At 46.3% G+C, this 24624-nt stretch overlaps 3 protein-coding genes across 8 annotated transcripts; 2 read left to right on the top strand and 1 right to left on the bottom strand.

The window, feature by feature from the left end:
- Positions 1-444: 444 nt before the first annotated feature.
- On the bottom strand, positions 445-9529 carry LOC120950740 (chitinase-3-like protein 2). 3 transcript variants are annotated; one of them, XM_040369016.2, is made up of 5 exons: positions 8807-9529; positions 8052-8388; positions 5840-5964; positions 4799-5725; positions 445-2978 (listed from the first exon to the last, which is right to left on the bottom strand). In XM_040369016.2, exons 2-5 carry the CDS (start codon positions 8102-8104, stop codon positions 2308-2310), a joined length of 1776 nt encoding a protein of 591 aa, XP_040224950.2. In that variant the 5' UTR covers positions 8105-8388; positions 8807-9529; the 3' UTR covers positions 445-2307. The 3 variants fall into 3 exon arrangements, with proteins under 3 accessions (XP_040224950.2, XP_040224942.2, XP_040224958.2); XM_040369008.2 differs by having other exon boundaries at positions 8836-9529; XM_040369024.2 differs by having other exon boundaries at positions 9094-9529.
- A 1708-nt stretch (positions 9530-11237) lies between these two features.
- Positions 11238-16740, top strand: LOC120951233 (dolichyl-diphosphooligosaccharide--protein glycosyltransferase subunit STT3A). The gene is made up of 4 exons (XM_040369824.2): positions 11238-11956; positions 12603-14098; positions 14501-14720; positions 15495-16740. Exons 1-4 carry the CDS (start codon positions 11869-11871, stop codon positions 15827-15829), a joined length of 2139 nt encoding a protein of 712 aa, XP_040225758.1. The 5' UTR covers positions 11238-11868; the 3' UTR covers positions 15830-16740.
- Positions 16741-18796: 2056 nt separating this feature from the next.
- On the top strand, positions 18797-23135 carry LOC120950185 (ras-related protein Rab-39B). Of its 4 annotated transcripts, none has more exons than XM_040368036.2 (3): positions 18797-18901; positions 19113-20164; positions 22284-23135. In XM_040368036.2, exons 2-3 carry the CDS (start codon positions 20057-20059, stop codon positions 22833-22835), a joined length of 660 nt encoding a protein of 219 aa, XP_040223970.1. In that variant the 5' UTR covers positions 18797-18901; positions 19113-20056; the 3' UTR covers positions 22836-23135. The 4 variants fall into 4 exon arrangements, with proteins under 4 accessions (XP_040223970.1, XP_040223961.1, XP_040223950.1 ...); XM_040368027.2 differs by having other exon boundaries at positions 18799-18973; XM_040368016.2 differs by having other exon boundaries at positions 18799-18998.
- The last annotated feature ends 1489 nt before the right edge of the window (positions 23136-24624 follow it).

The raw sequence follows: 24624 nt of genomic DNA, 5'->3' as shown, positions 1-24624 counted from the left end.
TTTAAACCATTCTCCCAAAAGCGCCTCATCATCCGACATCGCTGCAACGCTTGGACCGTAGAGGACCTTTAAAACATAAAAGCAATTAAAACATTCTACTGGTGATATACACATACATTGACTGAGACACATCCACATTGCAACACATTTATAGTTGTTCGTTTTTTTAGTTTTCATTTAGTAATATATATAGATATATATATTTCCGTATAAAAAAGAACAGAGTGCGACTATTGCGTGTAACAGGTAACACTACTAGCGCAGAACTCTTTTGCTCTAAAATGCTGCAGCTGCTCTCTCTTTCTCTTTCTCTTTCTCTTTCTCTTTCTCTTTCTCTCTCTCTCTCTCTCTCTTTCTTTCTCTTTCACTTTCTCTATCTCTTTCGGGTAACAATAAATTAATATTTAAAAAATACAAAACATGTTGAAAACGAAAAACGAACGATTAAACAAATAAATTAGCTAACCTTTATCTAAAATAACGCAGCGGCGAGCGCATCTAATTAGAGGCACATTTTTGTTTCGGTTTGTATGTGTTTTTTTTTTGTTTACTCTATATGAAGCTTACACGAAGCTCGAGGAAGGCTATTTTCGTTAGCTGCTCTACTCGAAACATTTCCTACCGCACTTTGCCGCCTGTTTTACCGCACGTTTTGCCTTTTCTTCTCCTAATTATGGACCATATCTTCTTTCCCAGTTCGTATGCGCACACATAAAATCCCTTTACCTTTTTACGCTAACATTTATAGCCTCAATATGTACGTTTTATGGAAAAACCCACCAAAATCAAACAAACTAGATCACTTGCGTGAGAAAAAAAAACACGATCCGGACAGCGCAAAATCAAAAACTATAATGCAGGCCTTGTTGTGTTTCGCTACTCGTTTTGTTTTGCTTAGCTGGAAGACAATTAATTGGTACACTTGATAATCGATCGTTTGTGGTGTGTTTGTTTTTTGTTCATCTAGTTTGGAATTGTGTGTGGGTGTGTGTGTATGTGTGTGTGGGTTCATACTGGTAATCCTTTGGCCAACCCGATTGAGGTCGGTCTAGGTTTTTAAAATCGACAAAATGCAAATGCGACAGGTTTGCGCCTCCATCAATGCAGGGATGGCCTATCTATTCGCTACATTCGCTTAACATGTAAAGAACATACGAACAACAAAAATAATGCAAAACACCGGAATGATTATAGGAATAGGAATAGATCCCTCAGGCGTTTTTTTCCGCTCAATACTGGGGGGTTTGGTAATGAGAGCGAGGAATGCAAGAAAAAGAAAGGCAGTAAACAACAATAATATCGCTAAGTTACATAGTAATCGAATGATGCAGAAAAGGAAAACATTTTTTTTTCTTATTCGTTGCTATCTACATCGCCCCAATTGCTTGTTCGCTTTCACTTTACAAAAACGTGCACGTAACAGGGTTTTCCAGGAGTTCTCATAGCTGTAGGAAACTTTATTGACTATTACTTACATGAAATGAACTTATTGTAATGGGAATTGGACTCTCTAGCACCCTTGTTGGACAAATCCAATAGGAATTTCCAATGGGCCTATCCAAAAAGGGTGCCATAGCGTCGAATTTCCAACTTGTGAGGTTCACTTTCATTGGGAAGAGTCTAGAAAGTGTCCCACAACTATGAGAACCGCTGGAAAACCCTGTTTTGTTTCGTACCAACATATCAGCACCGGGGAAGTAGGTGGGTTGGGGCAAAAAATAAACATAATAACGATAATAAACCCCTTTTCTTCTCACGCAAGGCTTTTTTTCAATTATCAGGATTCGGTTAAAACTACGATTGCAATATATAAAGTTAAAAAAAAAAAACCGCTCCTTCTTGGCTTTTTTCATTTCGTTCGAGCTACCATCGCATCTATAATTTGTCCTGGCTTGACTAGAATTTAAGAGTGTAATCGCAATCGTACGTCTGATTTCTACACGCGGTTTTCAGCAAACACCACCGGAAGCACAGCGCTGAACGTGGTTTGGCTCTGACTCTTCCACCGAACGGGAAAACGGCCGAGGGAAAGGAAAACGAAAGAAACGCACGCAACAAGAACAAACAAATAAAAGTAAAGCGCTACAGCCTGAAAAGTAATATGTAATAGCAAAAGGTAAATCAAGAGCATACGATACGCTTACGCGCGCGCTCGCACACGCGCCAATTACTGCGGGCACGCGGCACTTCAGGTGCTTCCTGTCTGGTACTACTTTAGCAGCAACATTATACGTCATCGTACTGTACACATAGGCGACGCGTGTCGCGTAACGCGATTAAATGGGGCTAGCAGCGGCCGACGGCGGTTCACCGGTGGTCGCCCACGTTGGCCGGTGGCGCTGCAACGGTGGCCATCGGTGCGATGCGCTGCTGCTGCTCAGCGGTTTGCGGGTGGGACGACGATTGCGGGACCGTTCTGTTCGCACCGGCACCGTCCACCAGCACCGAGCGTACCTTTCGCAGCAAGGGGAAGCTGCCCTGCTGCTGCTGCTGCTGGTCGCCGACGACAGTCCGGTCCCGGTAGAGCGCATTGTCCGCACAGTACGAGCCGAAATCGTCCGTGTTGAGGGAGAAGATCATCGCGCCGCCGAACCCGTGCGCCTTGATGTACTTCGCCTTGCACTCGAGGCTGCGCTCGTCCTCGTACGAGATCCACTCGCTGCCCGCGTACAGGTAGGGCGAGCAGCTCTCCACATCGTACACCTGGTGGACGTAGATGTTGTACCGGCGGAACCAGCAGGTCTCCGAGTACGAGGCGAAGCCGAACGTGCCGACCCGGCCGTAGCTGGACGCCGGCGCACCGATCCGCGTGTTGAACGGGTTGACGAGCGTGAAGGAGTGGCCGTAGGTCGGCAGGCCGAGTATCAGCTTGCTTTTGTCCAGCCCCGCCGACAGCCAGTAGTGCACGGAGGTGTTGATGTTGAGCGTGCCGAGCAGGGACTGTTCGTTCGCCCGCCGGTACAGCGGCGCATTAAGACCTGTGCGATGTTGAAGCAATGACAAAAAAAACAGAGATTAGAGGAGAGTTAACAAGGGTGTTTGCCTCACGATGTAGTTTTAAAACTTTAATGATAAACATTAATTTTTGACGAGGATTCTTTTTAATTTAAATCGTTTAAATTTACCAGAACGGCTAGGGAAGGTCTGGTGGTACAATCGTCAACTCATACGACTTAAACTAAAAGCCTTCACTCAAAAATCAAGCTCACTAGTGGGTACAGGCAGGCCTTGAGCGACAACAGTTGTTGTGCCAAAGAAGAAGAAGATAAGAAGAAGAAGAATAAAAGGAAAAGGAAAAGGAAAAGGAAAAGGAAAAGGAAAAGGAAAAGGAAAAGGAAAAGGAAAAGGAAAAGGAAAAGGAAAAGGAAAAGGAAAAGGAAAAGGAAAAGGAAGTGGAACGGTTTTTCGATTTCCTGGAAGCATTAATGATCTTGCAACGATTTGCAGGACATGTCCCAAGGAACTTTTTAAATCTTATCATAATTTGAACGATGTTGTTACGACTACTTCATTAAGTCTTCCTTTTTCATTGGAATGTCTTGCATTACCTAATAAGACTATAATAAAACTCAATTACGACTGAAAGGGCCCATCTACAGAACTCTGTTAAGATTACTAGTTACCACTATTTCTAAACGTCTTGGATTTCCTGTTAATTGCTATGGATATTTTCTTGGGACGGTAATAAAGTCATAATAACGAAGTCATGAAATTTTTTCACATTGATTTCTAAATGTTGACTTTTGACAAATTTTGACAAATCACTCGCGTACGAGCAGAAATCTATACCAAGAAACGTAAGACGTTAACGCCAAATAAGAAGAAGAAGAAGACATGAAAAGCGTATTGGAAATTGCCATTGTAGACGTTTTGAAGCTTTTTAACATTTCTAATTATCAAATTAATTAATATCAATTTTCCATGTCACTTTTCGTTCGACCTTCCGTGCGTGTGCCATGATCAGGTGCTATGGCTGAAAACCGCGAAATACAATTTACGCATTTAAGAACACGTTTACAGGTTGATTAAAGCCAGCCAGCAAAACACCAACGTTAGCTTTAACAGGCAGTGGTACAAGCATCTTCAACACGTTTTAAAGGTTTTACAACTTTAAAGACTGTAGACATGTCTAAGTGTAAAAGATGTAGGAAATGTTTCTTGGGTGCACCCATATCATGTCTAAGATTGCCGCACAATTTATTCGATCCAAGCAGCTTGAGGAATCCGTAGGTAATAGTAGGGATTTGTATCGTTAAACTCGTTTTGGCAATTTAATTTAATCGTTACGATAGCGAACCAGGGTGGCATTTATGTAAAGGAAAAGAAATAGAGGGTATAATCTTTACAGTAGGATATTTTTGGAAGCTCTTGCTAAAAGCTTCGCACGAGGTGTTAACCAATTATCATCTCTACAGAGCGATGGCCGCTGGAGCTTTTGCTTCACTTCTTAACACGAAAATCGATTGAATGAATTCGGTTTTAGACTTCGACACAGTTAATCATAAAGAACGAACGACCTAGGTTCATCTAATCAACGTCCATCGGTTCTTCATAAATCATAATGTATAAATAAAAAGAACGTCCTACCCGTCGAAAAAAAGAACGTCCTGCGCTGCCAAATAATGTTCCAGATGTAATAAATAAATTAAATTCTTCTTGCGAAATGAAACCATTTACCATACTTTCATAAACTGAAATGAACGAATGAATCGTGATTCACGTTCAGTTCAGCTAAATGAAAGAACTAGTACGATCACGTTCCCGAAAATGAACCGAATCGCACAAGCCTAGTACATACCCGTCTGTGGCACGTCCGGCGAGTAGAAGTGGTAATCGTACGTCATTAGGTTGACGTAGTCTGCGTAGCTATTGATTTCGCCCACATCGTACGCCATGTAAGCGATCGTTTCCTGGGGCGCCACCGCCACGCTCAGTATGTACGTCCGGTGCTCCCGCTGGTACTCGCGCCGTATCTCGTGCAGCAGCTGGGAAAAGTGCATCCGCCGCTTGCCGCCACTGTCCGGGAACTCCCAGTCGAGGTCGACCCCGTCGAGCTGGTACCGCTCGAGCGTCGCCTTCACCGACTGGATGAACAGCTTGCGCGTTGCGTGGTTCTCCACCATCGTGGCGAAGCCGCCGACGCTCGCCCCCCCGACCCACAGCAGTATGCGCAGGGCGGGGTTGGCGCGCCGCAGCTGCCTCGTGCGCACCAGCGCCTCCCGCACGTTATCGTCGATGAACAGCGTGTTGTTGACGATGTCGATGATGCCGATGTTCAGGTGGGTGCAGAGGTGCGGATCGATCTGCTCCGGCTGCAGTATGTGCCGGAGCGCTTGCCCGGTGGTGCCGCGCGCCTGCAGATCGGGCGTCGTGTAGTAGCACACGATCTTCGGGCTGGGCGGCAGTCCATTCATCGCCTCCTTCGAGTAGATGTAGTTGCCAAAGCGCGACGGGAAGATGCGCTCACTGTCCAGCTGCTTGACGCGCACCGGCTCGGCCGGCTTCGGCCGGGAATCGTTGGCCAGGCCGAACAGACGGCCCGGCAGCACGGTGGAACCGTCCGTCGCGTAAATGCTTCGCACGATTGTTTCGGGCGGCGGCGGCGGCACACTGTCCTGACCGTTTGGCAGCGGCCCCGGCTGCTGCTGCTGCTGCTGCTGTCGGAGCGTTTGGCGCAGCGCTTCCTCATACAGTACGAGTCGATTTCGCCAGTGAAGCGAGACATCTAGGGAAAAAAAACGTAAAGGAAAAGACGAACACAGAACATTAGAACGCTAAAAAAAGAACCACAAAAATTGACCTAAATCATTCGCAAAAAAAAACGGCACGAAACGCTTACCTAAAAGAGCCGGTGGTATAATCAGATTCTGCCGATAGATCATCGTCCAGGTCGCGTACACCGTCAGGCTGGACATGGCACAGAGCGCGACCAGCAGGCAACTCTGTATGTACGTATGTTGCCGCCTGTAACGGGGCGAGCGCGGTCATAAAATCAAATCAATACACCCATTAGCAAATGAAAAATGGCTACCTAATCCTGCGTAAGAAGCAACGAGAAAACGACACACACACAAAAAAAAACACAACAATCCCTAAAACCAGCGAGCATGTAGCGTAACCGACGGGGGGCTTGGCATTATTATCGCCCCACACGCAATCGCAAAATCTGTGCGTTTCTTTGTGTTTTTTTTAACTAGCTCATAAAACATATAATGAAGGGTAACATTGTTTAAGGCATAATATTGAACAGTTGCCAGCACTGTTATTTTAAAACCCTCCCCCTAACCCCACAACCTTCGCTGCGGGATGTTCGAGGGTGCAATAACACCTAAAACCACAAGGCAGTCTCTCTCTCTCTCTCTCTCTCTCTCTTTCTCTCTATCTCTCTCTCGTTCGGCCCTTTTCAATTAGTTCTTCACCCTGGCCCAGGGAGATCGGGTTGCGGCGGCGGTACGCTACCGATGACGCTTCATGCCAGCAAGCGCGTGAAATGCGAACAGCAAACTCTCATCCCCCATCCCCAATCAATTGCTCGTACTGCACCTTTGGGCGCGTCCCAAAAATTTCTAGAGGTTCGTCGCTGCCAAGGGCCAGTTGTCAGTGGTTAGCAGGCGGTGCGAAGCCAAAAACAATCAAAATATGGCCAAAATCGCGACCCGTGTGAACTGGTGGAGGACCTGCCCGATTCCGATTCCGTGTTTGGAATCATTTTCCGGAGCCAATTCCATTGCTGGAATCAATTCCGATTCCGGTGCCGATTCCAGAACTGATCACGGAGTCAAATCCGGTGTTGACTCCGGAACCGATTCCGGAGACGATTCCGAATCCGGAATCGAATCCGATGCCGAATCCGGAGACGATTCCGAATCCGGAATCGAATCCGATGCCGAATCCGGAGTTGACTCCGGTGCCGATTCCGGAGACGACTCCGGAGCCGATTCCGGAGTTGATTCCGAATCCAGAATCGTATCCAGAATCGAATCCAGAATCGATTCCGGAATCGAAATCGGCTCCGGTCTCTGAATCGACTCCGGAATCGGAATCGACCTGAGAATCCCAATTTACTTCGGGAACGGAATCAGAGTTGCCTTCTGAATTGGGTCGTCATCATCATCATCCAGAATTGGAATTTGGTCCGGAAAGAGAATCAGCTCTTGAATTGAAACAAAACGTTTCAGAAGCGAAATCAATAAGAAAATCTCCATGAGAATGGATCGTTTACTGGTAAATTTGGATTTTTTTTTGCGACTATCGATGCGTTGCGTTTCCGAAAACTGATTGCGAACCTACAATCCGGAATCAATTCCAGCAAACTTTGGAGTTAGCTGGAATCGATTCCGAAGAAAGCTTCCGGAATCAATTCCGACGGTACCGATTTGGTAGAATTTGGTTTCAAATGGTAAAATCCGTATAATACGTAATATTACTCGAACAGTTTACATTTTGCAAAAGCATTTTGTGCAGCGAATCATTTGGTCCATAATCAATGTCGTTATCAGTTGAATGAGCTATTGTACGTTTCAGCGGTTACGGTGGCACTTAAAATATAATGAACAATAAATATAATTTCCTATCTTTAGAGTTAAATTTAAACAAAATGCTACTGTACTGTTAAAGCAAGATTACTAAAGCCGAATTGTCCATCACGCTTTTTGTGGCTCTTTAATTGCCGACGAATTTTGCCGACCCCTGGTGCACCGCAAACGCTGTTACGCTAGAGCGCTGGCAACTATCCAGCAGGATACGCTTTAAGGGATAGACCGGATGGTACGATATAGCCACCGGGCACGGCAGCGTTCGATGAAGTGTGCTAAATCGTCACCTTCGATTGGATTGGTTTTGAAATGTTTGTTTTAAAAACGATTTGTCCCTTTGCGGTTTAAATTAGCGTGCTTCGCTCAATGCAAGCGTGCAGCTTTGCGGCAATATAATCACAAATTGTTCAAAACATCAAAACCAATAATGACTGGCAGAATTCTTCCCCCCAGGCAATCGCGTTATCGCGACAGTCGCACCTAGATGGGGATGGGCGAAAGCAAATTAAATGTTACCTCAGCTTCGTATCCTCCTTCAGCAGCTCGTACTTGCCCTGCTGCTTCGACATGTTTGCCTGTCCGCGGTTCCGATCACTCCGATACAGCGGCCGAACCAGTTACCCCGGGGTACGATGCACTCGATCCGGCTGCTCTAGGTGCACCGGCAGTAGGGCTTGTTGTGGCCGACCCGTACTTGTGGCGGATCGGGGACGGGTGCGATTTAATTGCGCGTTTAGCTCGACCAACAGCAGTCCAGCAGCAGCCCGGTCGAGAGGAGCTGCATTTCGTACCGCGTGAGCGATGGTTTCAAGCTCGCGTTCGCTGCGCTGCGACAGTTTGGACGGAGAGCACCCTTGAATGAACAAAGCGAATAGAAAGCGGGGAGGAGGGAGGAAACGTTAGAAAGCGTTGCGTGTGTCCGCTTGCCGGTGTGCGGAGGGGACCAGCAGCACTGTTTACATAGACGGGCGTGATAATGGGATGGGACGGGTCTTTCTGCTGTAGATTAGAACGATCGCGCGAGCACTGCTTGTTGTTCCTTAGCGCACATGGTCAAGGCACAACGCGACGAAACGCGGAAGCATCTGTTCGACAGCCGTTTGCTTGATTAGTGCGCAACAATGTAATGCATTTGTTCCCCTCCACATTTCGATACACCACCAATGCACTTGCACTTGCTCACCAGAGAGCCGTCGCTTCCGGGATACTGGAAGCTTGCGATGCTTCTTTTCGTTTTGTTTTTCTTCTAATTATTCACAAAAACAACATACCCCAGTGGCTGCTGGACTTAAGAACGAACCTTCACTTTATCCTGGCTGGAGCGCGTCCAGCTATTTGGCCTGCTGCGCCAACTTTCTTCGCCAACTGCTTTTGCTTTTTGGGAGAATATTTGCGAAGGGCTGGGCTTTATGCGTCGTGTGTGTTGTTCTTTACCCTCCCTAGCTAGCCCAACTATGTCTCTGGTTGCCCGGGGTCTGCGAGCTGCAATCCGTTGCGGGAAACTACAATTGTTCTACGGCACACACGGAACCACGGTATCACAAAGCGAACACTTTACCTTGGGCTGCCTTGGGTGCTGCGGGATGCTTGTTTTGACAGGAGAGTCTTGTGTATCGTTTTTTTGCCGTTGAGGGAGACATACCTACAAACTCGGCCGCCTACGTGTGTATGGGTGTGTGAGTGTAGGCAAGAGCAGTGTGACCAGATTATTTTGGCGGTTTTCGGTAGGAGCAAGCCTAGGTGACAACTGTTTTACATTTTTAGTTTAAACCAAGGATAATGTATTTAGAAGGTTGATTTTTACCGATTTTGCTGGGCGACATTGTGGGGGACATCTGTCACTCTCTGCATACAAATTTCATTACCCCGCACCAGCCCTCCCCGATTTTTATACCGGAGCCCCCGGAAGAGATGTGTCAAGTCGAGAAATGTCATTTTGCTCTGAACAACTTCACCTTGTCATTTATAACACCTTGGTTTAAACTCCTCCTGAACAGCTCGATTTAACCCATTGCCTTATATAAACGCTTGAAAACCTGGGTGTGTGAGTGAACAACAATGTGTTGAAGCGTTGAAGTTTATGTCAGAACTTCGGTAGAAGCCGGACAAACAAGTAAGATGAGTAAGAAGAAATAAACACAGACAAACAAGATGAGTAAGAAGAAATAAACGATCTATCCAGGAGTATCAGAATAGCGGAGAAATGAAGGGAAAATAACAAAACAACGTGAAAGAGTGTTTAATAACAAACTTTTTGTTTAATGCGGATTGAAGAGTGCGCAAACATGCATGCGCAATGTCACTTGGGAGGACTATGTAGGAACGAGGTCAAGTAATATCCCAAGTGCCACAAATCCACTAAACGACCACTAAACGGCTTCTAAACGACTCAAGCACTCTACCTAAACGGAATTTAGAAAGACTTCGTTTAGCAGACGGCAAACGACTCATGCATTCTAAAAATAGCGAAAAAGCTGGTGGCGCTCTCTGTTGATGGGATACCCCAACCAGTTGAGCTTCATCGCTTGGAGGAGAGCTTTCTCATTTCCTCTGTACTGTTGTATGGTTTCGCATTGAAGTTATGCATCGCTAGAACTAGAACGGCGATACCCCAAATAGCAAGCTCGAACTCCATAGCTGATTTGAGGCTGTTTAACGAAAAATCGTTCCGATGTCGTACTTTATGGGTAGGAGAAAGCTCTCAAAGTGAGGAAAGCGCTCCACTGATTGAGTATCTCACCAACAGATGGCGCTTCCAGTTTTTTTGCTATTTTTAGAATGCATAAGTCGTTCACCGTCTGCTAAACGAAGTGTTTCTATATTCCATTTAGGTAGAGAGCTTGAGCCGTTTAGAACCCGTTTAGTGATCGTTTAGTGGATTTGCAGCACTTGGGTAATCCGTGGCGCTCGGGTAAGGCCTTAAATACCTTCTAAATGCCTCCAAAGCCACTTAATGCTGGTAGGGAGTTAGTCTTTTTGGAGTCAATAAGCACAGAAATATTTATAAAAGCAAAATAAACATTTGTGATTTAATTTTAGCGATTAAAATCATTTTTTTCAACATTGTTCCAAAAGTCTCATCTCGGCGCCTTTCGGAGCTTCTACACACACCGGCGTGAGAAGCCGGTTGTCAATTCTCTTTCAGCCATCTCTCACCTGCAGCCTCGGTGTATGTAGAAACGCTCTCTCGGGGACTGCCTGTATTTCTGGTCACCCTGGGCGAAAGAGCGTAAGAAGGAAACAGTCAGGAAAACGTACACCGCGAAGAGAATGAGAGGAAAACGAGTTGCTAGATTTAAGAGCAAGCATAATTTTAGGAAGGAAAAACATGATTGGTTTAAGAATCACAAAGCATAAATAAAGCAAATTAACATGTAAATACCGAACTTGTATCGTTTCCCTGGTTCTATACTGTCAAACACACACACCCATTCAACATGGCGTCGCGGAACAGGCGTTGCAATTGAAGCTGAACCAATCTGTTCGTAGCTTTATCGTGCTTGAATACCTGCCGAAGCTTATTAACAATTATCGGGAAATATTTTCATATTAAATTAAGCAATTTTAAAACATTGCTTTTCTCCCCTCCCATTTCGCTCCATTCCAACCGCAACCGTGGTGTAGCCAAGGTGTAACTCATCTGTCAAAGGGCCGCTGGAACTTGACAGTTGAACGCGATGACAGGCCAACAGACAAAAAAAGAAAAGAAAAGAAAAAGAAAAAAACGCCGATGTGCCACGCCAGAAAGTTACACTGTATTTGAGCTGGAGGGTGAACTGCACCAGAAAACGCCGGCTTTTTTTCCGGAGGAACACAAAATCACACACACTCACACGCGCTGAACACCCGCAGCTGCGCCAGCAAAAAAAAAGTTCCCGGGGCAAACAGCGGATAGTGCCTGTCCTCCCTATACCGATCGGTTCGTGCCGCCTCTTCGACTGTACACGGCTCTGTGTGTGGCCGCTGTGTGTGTTTTGGCCCCCGCCGCGATTATTGACCGAGTCGCCCGGAGGGGGAGGTCACGAAATGCCACTATCAACTACGGGGTTTTGATGGGCAACAATAGTAGTAGCAGCAGCAGCAACAACAACAGCGACAGCAAACGAAACCGGGTGGCCGGAAGATAGAAAACAACAACAGCTTCCCGAGGCCGGCATCGTCACCGAGCGGGCGCTTCCCGAGCCGGAACGTCTAGTCATCAAACGGCCCAAACCGTATCGTTTGGGGGAAGCGAAGCGGAAACGAACGACCGGGCACCACAGCCGCACTACCGGGCCGGCCGGCGAAACGCGCACGCAAGTGGTGCAGCAGAACAAGATTGGCCAGCTTCGCGATGGATCAAGTGTCGAAGCTACGCATGAACCTGGAGAAGCAGGAAAGCCTCATCAAGCTGGGCATCCTGACGACGGCGGCTATTCTGTGTAAGTGGGAATGGTTTTTTTTTCTTCTGTGTTGTCTGTGCACGCTGTCTTTTGCACGCTCCCTAAATTTTATTCCAAGTCACTGTGATGTGGCTTGCAAGGAAAAAGGGAGCGTAATATCCAATTGAGTTTGTATAAATTTCTTATAATTAGCATTTTAAGTAGTGATGAGAACAATGCAGTTTTCGTCGGAATCGATTCCGACTAGCTCCGAAGTTTTCTGGAATCGATTCCGGATTGTAGGTCCGGAATAAGTTTCCGGAATCGACTCGGGATTCATTTTCTTGAATCAGCTTCGGAATTGCCTCTGATATTAGAATCGGCTTCGAAATAGGAGTCAGTTTCTGCATCTCCATAAGACCATAGACGTTTGGATTCAATGATGCTACAAAGAATCACTTACTTGAGTTTAAGAACGGACTCTCATTCCGAAGCTAATTCTATTTCTGGAGTCAATTTTGATTCCGTTACCGGAGCAAATTGTGATTTCCAGTTAAATTCCGATTCCGGAGCATATTTTGATTCTCACCGTAGCGGTCGGTTGCCTCAAAATCGACTGCAAAACGCATTTACAAGTGTTTAATAATTGCTTTAATGTGTACCTTCTTCCCGTTTTTTTTTCTTCCTTGCACCACCACTCCTTCAGCCTTCTCCACGCGCCTGTTCTCCGTCCTGCGGTTCGAGAGCGTCATCCACGAGTTCGATCCGTACTTTAACTACCGCACCACGAAGCATCTGGCCGAGCAGGGCTTCTACAACTTCCACAACTGGTTCGACGATCGCGCCTGGTACCCGCTCGGGCGCATCATCGGCGGCACCATCTACCCGGGGCTGATGGTGACGTCCGCCGTCCTGTACCGGCTGATGTGGCTCGCCAATATCACGGTCGACATCCGGAACGTGTGCGTCTTTCTCGCGCCGTTCTTCTCCTCCCTCACCACCATCGTGACGTACCTGCTGACGAAAGAGATACACAGCAGCGGGGCCGGGCTGGTGGCCGGCGCGATGATATCGATCGTGCCGGGGTACATCTCCCGGTCGGTCGCCGGCTCGTACGATAATGAGGGCATCGCGATCTTCTGCATGCTGCTGACGTACTACACCTGGATCAAGGCGGTCAAGACCGGCGCGATCCTGTGGGCGACGCTGGCCGCCCTCGCCTACTTCTACATGGTGTCGTCCTGGGGCGGGTACGTGTTTCTCATCAACCTGATCCCGCTGCACGTGCTCGCGCTGATGGCGACCGGGCGCTTCACGCACCGCGTCTACATCGCGTACAGCACACTCTACACGATCGGCACCATCCTGTCGATGCAGATCTCGTTCGTCGGCTTCCAGCCGGTCCAGAGCTCGGAGCACATGCTGGCGTTCGGCGTGTTCGGGCTCTGCCAGCTGCACGCGTTCGTCGACTACGTGCGGTCGGCCGTGCCGAAGGAGCACTTCGACACGCTGTTCCAGGCGCTGATCGTGACGATCGCGTCGGTCGTGGCGCTGACCGGGCTCGCCCTCACCGTCACCGGGAAGATATCGCCCTGGACCGGGCGCTTCTACTCGCTGCTCGATCCGTCCTACGCGAAGAACCACATCCCGATCATCGCCTCCGTGTCCGAGCATCAGCCGACGTCCTGGTCGTCCTTCTACTTCGATCTGCAGATACTGGTGTTTCTCTTTCCCGCCGGTCTCTACTTTTGCTTCTCCAAGCTGTCCGACGCGAACATTTTCATCATCCTGTACGGCGTGACCAGCATCTACTTTGCCGGCGTGATGGTGCGCCTGATGCTGGTGCTGGCCCCCGTCATGTGCATCCTGTCCGGCATTGCCATCTCGCACCTGCTGACCAAGTACATCCGCAACATGGAGGTGGGCGGGCCTGGTCTGGCGCCCGTGCCCGAGAACAGCAGCAACCGCAAGGCGAAGGCCCGGTACGAGCAGCAATCGTCCGTGAAGAACGAGGTCGCGATCGGGTTCGTGCTGCTGGTCACCTTCCTGCTCGTCACCTACACGTTCCACTGCACCTGGGTCACGTCCGAGGCGTACAGCTCGCCCAGCATCGTGCTGAGTGCGCGGTCGCAAGACGGCGGCCGTATTATTTTCGACGACTTCCGCGAGGCGTACTACTGGCTGAAGATGAACACTCCAGAGGTATGGATTTTTATATTGTTTTTTAAAAATAGTTTTGCCTCTGTGTTCTGAATTATTCCAAGGTTTTTTTTAATGTTAGAAAAATTTACAAACTATTTTATGAATACCATTAAAAAAAGATAATTCAGAACAGAAGCAAACAGCTAAATGTTTAAAAACAATAATTTAAGTCTTGATGAAAACAGTTTAAATTCGAGTTTGATCGTGTCATGAAGACAGTTGATTTACGTACGTAAGTCCTGTACTCACGCACACCGATCGAACGATGATTGTTGGCACTTTGATCGCTGATCGTACCTTCGGGTACCCTGCTTTCGGAGTGATGCTGTTTGTTTGCCGCAAGTAACGTCTTCTAAAAATATCCCTTTTTCTCTCTTCTCGTGTGCGACTCCGCCACCACAGGATGCACGTGTAATGTCCTGGTGGGATTATGGCTACCAAATCACGGCCATGGCCAACCGTACGATACTGGTGGACAACAACACCTGGAACAATACGCACATTTCGCGCGTCGGCCAAGCGATGGCATCGACCGAGGAGAAGGCGTACGAGATCATGAAGGAGCTGGACGTCGACTACGTGCTGGTCATATTCGGTGGACTGACGGGCTACTCGTCTGATGGTGAGGCGGGATTTTTGTTGTTGTTTTGGACAGAGCAAAGTAGTGTTGGGTTTCATGAATCTATCGTTGAAATGCATTCATATGAATTTTCAGTGATGAGTGATTCGAATCTCGAATCGACTCTTCAAAGATTCATGTATCTTCAAGGAGTTATGAATCACCAAGAACTCTTGAATCTTGAAAGATTCATGAATCTTCAATTCTTGATCTATAATTCTTGATTCTTTGAGATTCATAAATCCATTCACATTCATATATCTCCAAGGTTTCATGAATCTATCAAAATGCACAGTACAGGAATTTGAGCGATCCCGCCTAATAACATACCCGTCGTGGGTTCCAACCTCGCATGAGCTGTCTCTCCGTAGCAAAACGAACTATCCGACTTCGTGGTACTTGCCAAGAAATCTCGGAAGCTTGTATAGACTGGCATGACCACGTAGATTGTTACGCCTAGAAGAAGAATAATGAAAACCTCAAGCTCTATGAATCCTTGGAGATTTATGAATCCTCCCTTCGTGAATCTACCAAGATTTATTAATCTTTGGAGATTCATCAATCTTTGGAGATCCATCGGAATCTTGGGAGCTCCATTAATCATTGGGATTCATGAATCTATGCAACCAAGAATCAGATTCATTGAATCATTTCAAAGATTCATTTAGATTCTTGAATTTGAATCAGATTTACCCAACACAACAAACACAAAGTGCAACAAAGTGCCTTACCACAGAGTTAATTCCTATTCGTTTGCTTTTCTACTGCTCAACACAGACATCAACAAGTTCCTGTGGATGGTGCGCATCGGCGGCAGTACGGACCGGGGCGCCCACATCAAGGAGATGGACTATTACGCGCCGAGCGGTGACTTCCGGATCGACAAGGAGGGTTCGCCGGTGCTGCTCAACTGTCTGATGTACAAGATGTGCTACTACCGGTTCGGGCAGGTCTACACCGAGGGTGGCAAAGCGCCCGGGTACGATCGGGTACGGGGTGCCGAGATCGGCAACAAGGACTTTGAGCTGGATGTGCTCGAGGAGGCGTACACGACCGAACACTGGCTGGTGCGAATCTACAAGGTGAAGGATCTCAGCAACCGTGGTGTCTAATTGGCTGCGTCAGCAGCTGCAACAACAACCCTTCGCTTTATGTCGATTTGCTCGAGTCGGGTTGCGTAGTCATAGAACTCCCCCTACTTAACATTACTTCTTCTTCTCTCTCTCTATAAACGATCGGTTTGCATCCCAGCCGTAAGTTGAATATGTTTCCCTACAAAAGCATACACCCACCCCACACAACACCTCATTTACGACCGCTGCCTTAAACGATGCAAACAAACAAACATACAAAACACACACACACACACACACACACACACACACACACACACACACACACACACACACACACACACACACACACACACACACACACACACAGGGGACAGTTTATTGAATTGAAGGATTCTATTTTGTTAATTCTGTATTGTAAGAATTTCCCCTTTCTTTGCTATGGTTTATTGCAACACTCCAGCAGTTGATATTGTACGCAAGATTTAATGCATTTATTAGTTTTGATCATGATCATACCAGTGGTTTAGGGCCTCCCTCCCGGAAATTAGGGCCAACACGCCCATGGTTCGATGTGTGACCAATGGAATTAGTCTGCGCGACCGTTTGAAACGCACAACGCAATTTGGCCGCCCGTCCCGGTCAGTAGAGCATAGTGTTATCCCACTCACTTAAGGACTTTGCATTGGGAGGCAGTTTTTTTTGCTTTAGTTTAATTAGGACACCATTCCACAAAACACACACACACACACATACAGACGAAAAAAAACCATCCACAAACAGAGCAAGAACAAAGCACGAGAGCAATAGGTAAAATGGTGGTGAAGCTGGAAATTCACAGTGTGTACTGCCGTCACGCCACACCGGGAAATCAAAAAACAAGTATCTTTTCCTACAAATTAAAAGCAAATAATAAAAAAACACACTTGAATTAAATATTTTACAATAAACTTACTGGCGTGTAGTTATTTTGCTGTAATGTTTGCATTGAAAAAAAGGACAACAATTTGTTGACTTTTCTTGAGTTCTAGACAACAATTTGTTGAAGAGTTTCTGGACAAAATTTGACACCTCTATCAGTAGAACTCTAACCGTGCGGGCCAAAAAAGTGAAGAAACTTGGTTTAGAAGCGTGCGCAATGAAAGAACGGCAGTATGTGAACGTTGTATAAGCCAACTACATCATCTAAGACATCACTAGGCAACAGTCAGAGCATCGAAAGAACTCCCGGTTTTGAATGGCCGGACGACCCTGAACGTTTTGAGGATCCAATCAAAGCTGAAAATAAAGATCGAGGGACAAGTCGCTACATCGCTCCGTTCCCTTGGCAGGAAGGTCGATGCAACCGGCCAAACAGTGAAGTAGTACCCGGGGAACATGAACAAACATATCAGAAATCGTATCCACTGGCTTCGTAACGGCAAGCAATGACACCAAAACTCAATGCGATCTATTTTAGATGAATTACGACAGAATTTCGATATGACACCGTAATGCACGAACCTCTCCAGGGAGATGCCTGTGCTGTGTACCATCGAGAATTTCTGGTCCCACATGACGCGAAGGCTCTACTCCAACAATTTTGTTGCAAAAACTTAGGAGGAGTTGATCAAAATCAAAGGTAGATCTTAAAACACGCCTGCAAGCATGTCTTTGTGCACCACGGCCAAAATTCCGGATAACTGACGACAGCCAGATCACAAGGTAGCAGATGTATCGTTGCAATAAAGCTTTAATCCCAAAGGATATTTATAGTAAGAAATGATCGCTCTTAGTTTTTTTTATTTTTCCTACAGCCATCTTATACTACGCATAATTCATTTATCCTTGCAATTCATGTTAATACTCTAATGGCTACGCTCCTGAATGTTCCTCTAATGTTCTGTCTAAATTTTTCAACTAAAATTTCTCCCTAAATTGCTACTTGAAATTGCCCTTCTTATCACTTTATACATTCTACTAAATTTCTTGCGCTATTTCCTACGTTACACATTTACTAACGGGTATAGTATGTCGACTGGAGCTGGAATTGTATCGAATACACATCGGAACCAGTTTCAAGTATTGTTCCAAATCCGAATCCGTAATAGTTCCAGGTAAAGCTCTTGAAAATAATTGAATTCGGGAGCTATTTCTTGTTCATTATGGGTTCATGATTGGTTCCAGGACCGGTATGGGTTCATGATCGGTTCTAGTACCGGTATGGTTTCATGATCAGTTCCAGGACAGGCATTGGGACATAATCAGCTCTAGGACCGATATGATCAGTGTTGGTTCCTGGATCGGTTTGGGATCAGTATTGGCTCCTGTACATACATAGGTTTAGCGCCGGTCCTTTAGGCATTAGGTCATGTGCATATCTTGAACTAGAAAAGGTGATTTATTGTTGTCCGGAATCAGAATCGACTCTAGGATCGAAATTAGCTCCGGAATGATAATCAGCTCTCGAATTGAATGGTTATGGTTTTACGTCTCTTAAGGTGTGATCATAAATAACTCATTTTAGTTGGCTTTCAAAACCATTGTTTTCGGCGTACTCTTTACAGTACAGGGTACCTTTGACATTTATTTGCGTAGCCCTGTAATCTGGCCAGATGAACTAGTGTAAAGAAAAGCAATTGAGATCAGTTCCAACTCACGCTTGGTATCAGTTTCCAGACGACCAAATCGTCCGCTGGAGGTTCCTTCCGTTGCAGACAAGAAAAAGGAACCTCCAGGGACGGCAAGCGATGCGCAAAGCAATCCAGTAGGAGGGCGTTTTGGGGAGTAATTTTACTCTTGCGAGTGCGCCAAAAGCTGATGAACACTTCAAAATTGAGAAAAACATTTCTATAAATGCGTCTAGCTCAAGAAACGTTTAAAAAATTCCGATGCGATAATTTATCGCTGAGTCTCTAAAACAAAAACGGCCCTTTCAAATTCGGTTTCGCCCGAACGCAGCGGAAAAGATCCCCATCGCGCTGTTGGACTACAGCTGTCAAAACCCCCCGTCGAACGGGTTTCGCTCGCTGCGCCTGTCAAAAGCGTTGCATTGTTGACCAAAACAACTCCGCAGAAAATTTCGGTGTGGAAATTTTCTGATAAGCTGGAAAATAATAAATTCCCAATCCGGTACGTTCCGCGGGTGTGCGTGCTCGTGTGTTCGTGTGTGTGTGTGCTATTTTCGCGACGTGTAGAAAACAGGTGTTTGCTGTGATTGTGTGCTTCTGTGAGCGTACGAAAAATTTGCTTATCACCAGCCTCTCCTAAAACACTGCTCGAGCACCAAAAAAAAAAACGGTTTGGTAATTGGGTTCTTCCATTTCCCTTTCTTCATTTCCAGCTCCCGACCCGACGGATCATCGCTCCCCGCTAACAGATAAAGGGAGCCTGCGGGACCAGCTGAGCCAAACGGAGCGATAGTGTGTGTATGTGTGTCAGAAAGAGAGTGTGAGAGAGAGAGAAAGCGAGGCCCGGGACGGGCAGGAGGTCCACACACACACACACACACACACACGCTCGTGTTTATGTAATTTATGCTCATATCTCCCGGAGCTGTCACGAAAACGCCCGTTCCCCCGTGCACACAAAGCGCATTCCCGATAAAGGCAAAGGCAACGCTGTACTACAAGCCCGGCCAGCCGTCGTGCGCTTTTGTGTTCTGCTGCTGTTTGTCATCCTCCCTTCCCCCCCCTCCCCTCTGTCCCGCAGTTTCTCCGCCGTAAGCAACCGGCCAGTCGTGTGCGTGCGTGTGGCGTGAGATGCGTTACGGAAGCGGGTAGAGCGAGCGGGACAGCGAGCGAGTGCAAGCGTAGAGCACCAAGACGCAACCGACAGTGGCTGAGGGGCGGACGGTGCATTTCTGATAAGCTGAACGACCTCTGACTTGCCCTAAAACGGCCTGGGTCCGAGAAGGTTCTAACGTGCCGTGTCAACCGTACGGCCCTTCTACGATCGCCACACGCCTAGGGTTGAGGCAGCTCACGGTCGCTATCCAATAGTGCGGAACAGCTGATACACCAACCACACACACACACACACACACACACACGGACAAAAAATCCCCCCAGTCAGTCCAATCGGAAAGCAACATGCGCTTGGTTTAAGGTCACACGCGCGTCCACCCAATCAACCTCCCATTCGCGCGCGCCCACGCGTGTGTATGTGTGTGTGTGATCAGCACGATCAGCATTGTCACCCAGCCGGCCCAACCCGGGGCCCAACATCAACCCCTTGAGTTGCCCTAGTACGCAGCATCCCAGCAAGAGCCGCTCCACTTAGCACAGCATGGTGGAACCGATGTTCGATTACCAATTCCGGCACATTCTCATCGGGGACAGCACGGTCGGCAAGTCGTCGCTGCTCAAGTACTTTACCGATGGCAAATTTGCAGAGGTAAGTCAGCGGGGGAGGGAGGGTGGGTGTTTGTATTTGAAAGGGGCGCCCCTTTTACGCAGTAAAAATGTCCGCTGCAAGGCCGCTTACGGTGGCTAGTAGGGTGATGTTGGGCGCATCGTGCGATCCAAGCCAAGCGATCCAATTTAATGGATTGCAGTTCTTTTGTAGGTTATTTAAATTAGTTTCATTGGATCAGACCCGATTAAAACAGGCCATTGGGATAAGGTTCGGTAGATTTAGAGGGTTGAAGAATATATTATTATTGGTACTAGCAGGGATGCCAAAGTCTTTCAACGAGTGCCTCAGAAAAAGAGGATTAGAACGACGTAGTTAGGTCAATTTTTGACGTCTCGGTAAGACCTGTTTGATAGAGAATTTGCTAGAAATGGGTAACACAGGTAACTGGTTTATGGAAGTTACGAACGAACTTTCGATTATCTTCATTTAAACCAATCCGGTTGAAAAACGGCTCCAGGGAAGGACAAACATGAGTCAGTCATTTTTAAATTTGCTTAGTGATGCTTTGTCCATGACATTAGGTTTATCAAAAGAACGATTTATTGACTAAAAACGTTCTAGAAAACACGGAACATTAGTCTCTCGGGACATACAAATCGAGCGTATCCCCTAATGATAAAAAAAACTATTCTCTGAGGAGTTTGCTTATTTTGAGGCATGCTTATTTTGTTAGGAGTCTGGTTAGGAAAAATCAATCGAGAGCCGAAAGCGCACTAGGCGTCAAATTTAGTGTTGGGTTTCTCTTGAATCTTTCGTTGAGATTCATTCATATTAATCTACAGTGATGAGTGATTCTAGTCTCCAATCGACTCTTCCAAGGATACATGAATCTCGAATAAATGAAATCTTTGGAGATTCATGAATCTTTGAGATTTATGAATCATTGAGATTCATGAATCATTGGAGATTCATGAATCATTGATCCTAGATGAATCTTTCCGATTCATGAATCTTTGCAATCTGAAACATCCATCTGATTCAGATGTATCCTATTTCATGAATCTTTGCAACCGAGATAATCACTGAAAGCCAAGCCCACAAGTGGTACAGACAGGCCTTGACTGACAACCGTTGTTGAGCCAAGAAGAAGAATAACGAGAAGCTCAAGCTATAGAGATCTTTGGAAATGTGTAAATCCCTTGAGATTCATAAAACGCAAGTGATTCGTGAATCTTTCGAGATGTGTTAATCTTGTGAAATTTATGGATCTTTGGAGATCCATGGATCTTTGAAGATTCATCTATCTTTGAAGATTCATGATTCATACGAGTTTCATTTGCCTTTTAAATTCATGAAACATTGAGATTTATCAATCATTGAGATTCATGAATATTTGCAACCGAGATTCAGATTCATGAATCTGAATCAATTAATCCAATTTCATGAATCTTTGCCGAGATTTAGATACATTGAATCATTTCAAGGATTCATTCAGATTCATACAACCGTATTATATTCTTATAATCGAGTGGTCTCGACGTCGGGATGATGAATTTTGTGTGTTCATTGGTATGGAAAAGTTCACTTTGGAGTTCATTTTTTCGACTCGAATCGAATTGTGGTCAGAATAGAATAAGCCTGATAGTCACTGAAAGCCAAGCCCACAAGTGATATAGACAGGCCTTGGCCGACAACGGTTGTTGAGCCAAAGAAGAAAAAGAAGAGTAAGAAGATTCAGATTCATTAATCTGAATCAGATTTATTTAGAACGCTAGTCAAATTACCAAACCAACTCTTGGTGATGATTTTAAAATAAGCTCACAAAATTGGACCGTAAATCCAAAAGTAAGGAATTGTGCCAACAGATTATCTAAAGAAACAATCTACTTTTATCTATTTTCATTGAAACAGTTCTATTTTTCCATGTCATAACTACCCAACTCTTAAAGCCATGCCAGGTCTCCATGGAAACCTCAAAGCAGCTGTTTGATGCGGGCCAGTTTAGTTACAAATTCAAACTTTTTGCCTTAGCTACATTCAAACTCGACGTCGTTGTGTGTCCCAAAATCAAATAAAAAGCGACCACTTAAAAAAACAAAAACTTCCACTTTACGCTGACGTGTAACGCTCTGCTGTCTGCTTCCCGTTTCCCCTCCAGCTCTCCGATCCGACGGTAGGGGTCGATTTCTTTGCGCACCTGATCGAGGTGATGGACGGCACCCGGATCAAGCTGCAGCTGTGGGACACGGCCGGCCAGGAGCGGTTTCGCTCGATCACCAAATCCTACTACCGGAACTCGGTCGGCGTGCTGCTCGTGTACGACATCACCAACCACGCCAGCTTCGAGCACATCCCGCTGTGGATGATGGAGGCGAAGCGGCACATCGAGCCGCACCGGCCGGTGTTTGCGCTGGTCGGCTGCAAGCTCGATCTCGTCACGAGCGGGGCGCAGCAGCGCGAGGTGAGCATCGAGGAGGCGCGCACGTTCGCCGAGCAGCACGGGCTGATCTTCGTGGAGACGTCCGCCCGGTCCGGCATGAACGTGCGGGAGGCGTTCACGCTCGTCACGCAGGAGGTGTACAACCGGATCAAGAGCGGCGAGTACAAGGTCGAGGACGGCTGGGACGGCATCAAGAAGGGCTTCATGCGGCCGAACAATCTCGACTTCAACCTGGTGGTGGCCGAATCCGCCCGAAGTACCTGCTGTTAGTTGGGTCGGTTTTGGGGCGGGCGGGTAAACCTATTTTTTTTCTTTCCAATCCCGCCACTTCTGTGACACACCGCTCCGTACGCACCTTCCCGTAAGCGTACGTGGTACACACAGACACACACACATACACACATACATTCAAGCGCGTGCGGCACCATCCTTTGAGCGGTGCGATCCAAAGAATCAAAACAGATGCGCAATTTAGGTAAAATCGGCATCGAATGGGGTATAACGGACGGTTTGAATCCTGGCTTCCCGCTCTTCCTCGAGGAACGTGCTCGCTGGGGGTGGGGGTGTGGGGGGGGGGGGGGGTGAGGGAGAGACCTTTTTCCGGTTAAATTTTACCCACTTCCGCTTTTAATTCAGGCAGGAAGGCGCTCAGTTTTATTCCTTTCGTTACATTTTATTATAATGGAAAATGATTTAAATGGCTGTACACACACACATACACATAGCGAACGGGTCAGCTGTGGTTTTGGTGGAAAGTTTTGCAACAAAAAAAGGGGTAAGCTTTTAAAATGAAACATCGTTGGCCAACAAAAAAAAACACAAAAAAGAAGAAGAAATCCGTTACCAAGGTATGCCACGTGGTGGTCACCGAGAGAGAATCACGAGGCGCTTGCCGGTGAGGTGGAAAAATGTACACTCCCGGTGGGGGAGGAAGATGTTTCTATGTGATATTATTTGTGTACATGTTCTGCATTCGCCCTGTGTGTGTGTATGTGTGCTTGTACGTGTTTGTATGTGTCCGATATTGGGTGGGCAAAGTGGGCAATCGTAAAATGTGAACTTTGTCATACACGTGAGGAAAAAAAAACAAAAACAAACCACCAAACATCTAGAAAACGAAACTAACAAAAACGGAACATCGAGAAAAGAAGGGGGTAGGTTGGGGAGTGGTGTTTAGGAGTTGATGATCTTTATACGAGCGCGCTAGAACACACGGGATAAAAAATTCAATTAAACAAGGCATTGTAATTGTAAAAAAAAAACAAAAACGGTAAACCAAAAACAAAAAATCATTTAAAAAATACCAACAAAGCATTAAATAATTAATCACTTTTTAACGGACTATTTTTGTGTGTCTGTGTGTGTGTGTGTGAGTAGGTGTATGGGTACTCAAGGCGAGGGGAGATTGGAGCACCGCCTTGAGCACGTAGAAGGTAAAACGGGGCAACGAAATGATTGCTGTTGCTTTGCCGACCAATCGTATCCAAGGTCCCTGTATACATAAAAAAAAACGAATTGTGAGAAGTAAAAATTCAACACGTTTCAATACGGCCGTTAGAAGGATACCATTCCCCATTGGGCGGTTAATATACGGTACGTGTGGGTGTGTGTCAAACCTTTGAAATTCTCTTGCTAACATGCGATCGCAGTCATGTATATACGTAAGGTACTCAACAGCAGGACTAGTAAGCGGTGACAAACGCTGGGTGTGTGTGTGTGTCGAGGGATTCTTTCCCGGAGAAAGCGAAGAACGGAGAGCGAACGGCGGGGAAGAAGGGTGCATATTATTTTGTGTTTTCGTATAAATGTTTATGTTGTCCACGAAGCTATAATGCAGCCGGACTCTAAACTGCACGGTAGAGTTAAAACCAATAAATACATAATTATAACAAGGCGCAAGTTGTTCGTTTGCGGAAAGAAAGTGAGGAGGGAGGTAGGGGTTTGTTTTTGATTTAAGTTTAATTTTGAATTTACTAGTTAATTTGGCCAGATTTCAGGGCTTCGCAAGTAAATTTCAAAGATCCCCTTTTACTGTAAAGAATACGCCGAAAACAATGGT

Source organism: Anopheles coluzzii, chromosome X (assembly GCF_943734685.1).
Source record: "Anopheles coluzzii chromosome X, AcolN3, whole genome shotgun sequence".
Classification (NCBI taxonomy): Eukaryota; Metazoa; Arthropoda; class Insecta; order Diptera; family Culicidae; genus Anopheles; species Anopheles coluzzii.
Note: the sequence above shows the minus strand (reverse complement) of the source record. Positions and strands in the feature narration are given on the sequence as shown.

What these genes read in the sequence shown, in the direction of transcription:
- LOC120950740 (XM_040369016.2), bottom strand. Translation starts at nt 8,104, where the DNA reads ATGTCGAAGCAGCAGGGCAAGTACGAGCTGCTGAAGGAGGATACGAAG. An exon ending in AAGGAGGATACGAAGCTGAG is followed by an intron (nt 5,965 to 8,051) that starts GTAACATTTAAT and finishes GCCCCGTTACAG; the next exon opens with GCGGCAACATACGTACATAC. An exon ending in TATACCACCGGCTCTTTTAG is followed by an intron (nt 5,726 to 5,839) that starts GTAAGCGTTTCG and finishes TTTTTTCCCTAG; the next exon opens with ATGTCTCGCTTCACTGGCGA.
- LOC120951233 (XM_040369824.2), top strand. Translation starts at nt 11,869, where the DNA reads ATGGATCAAGTGTCGAAGCTACGCATGAACCTGGAGAAGCAGGAAAGC. An exon ending in TGAAGATGAACACTCCAGAG is followed by an intron (nt 14,099 to 14,500) that starts GTATGGATTTTT and finishes CCGCCACCACAG; the next exon opens with GATGCACGTGTAATGTCCTG. An exon ending in GACGGGCTACTCGTCTGATG is followed by an intron (nt 14,721 to 15,494) that starts GTGAGGCGGGAT and finishes TGCTCAACACAG; the next exon opens with ACATCAACAAGTTCCTGTGG.
- LOC120950185 (XM_040368036.2), top strand. Translation starts at nt 20,057, where the DNA reads ATGGTGGAACCGATGTTCGATTACCAATTCCGGCACATTCTCATCGGG. An exon ending in CCGATGGCAAATTTGCAGAG is followed by an intron (nt 20,165 to 22,283) that starts GTAAGTCAGCGG and finishes TTTCCCCTCCAG; the next exon opens with CTCTCCGATCCGACGGTAGG.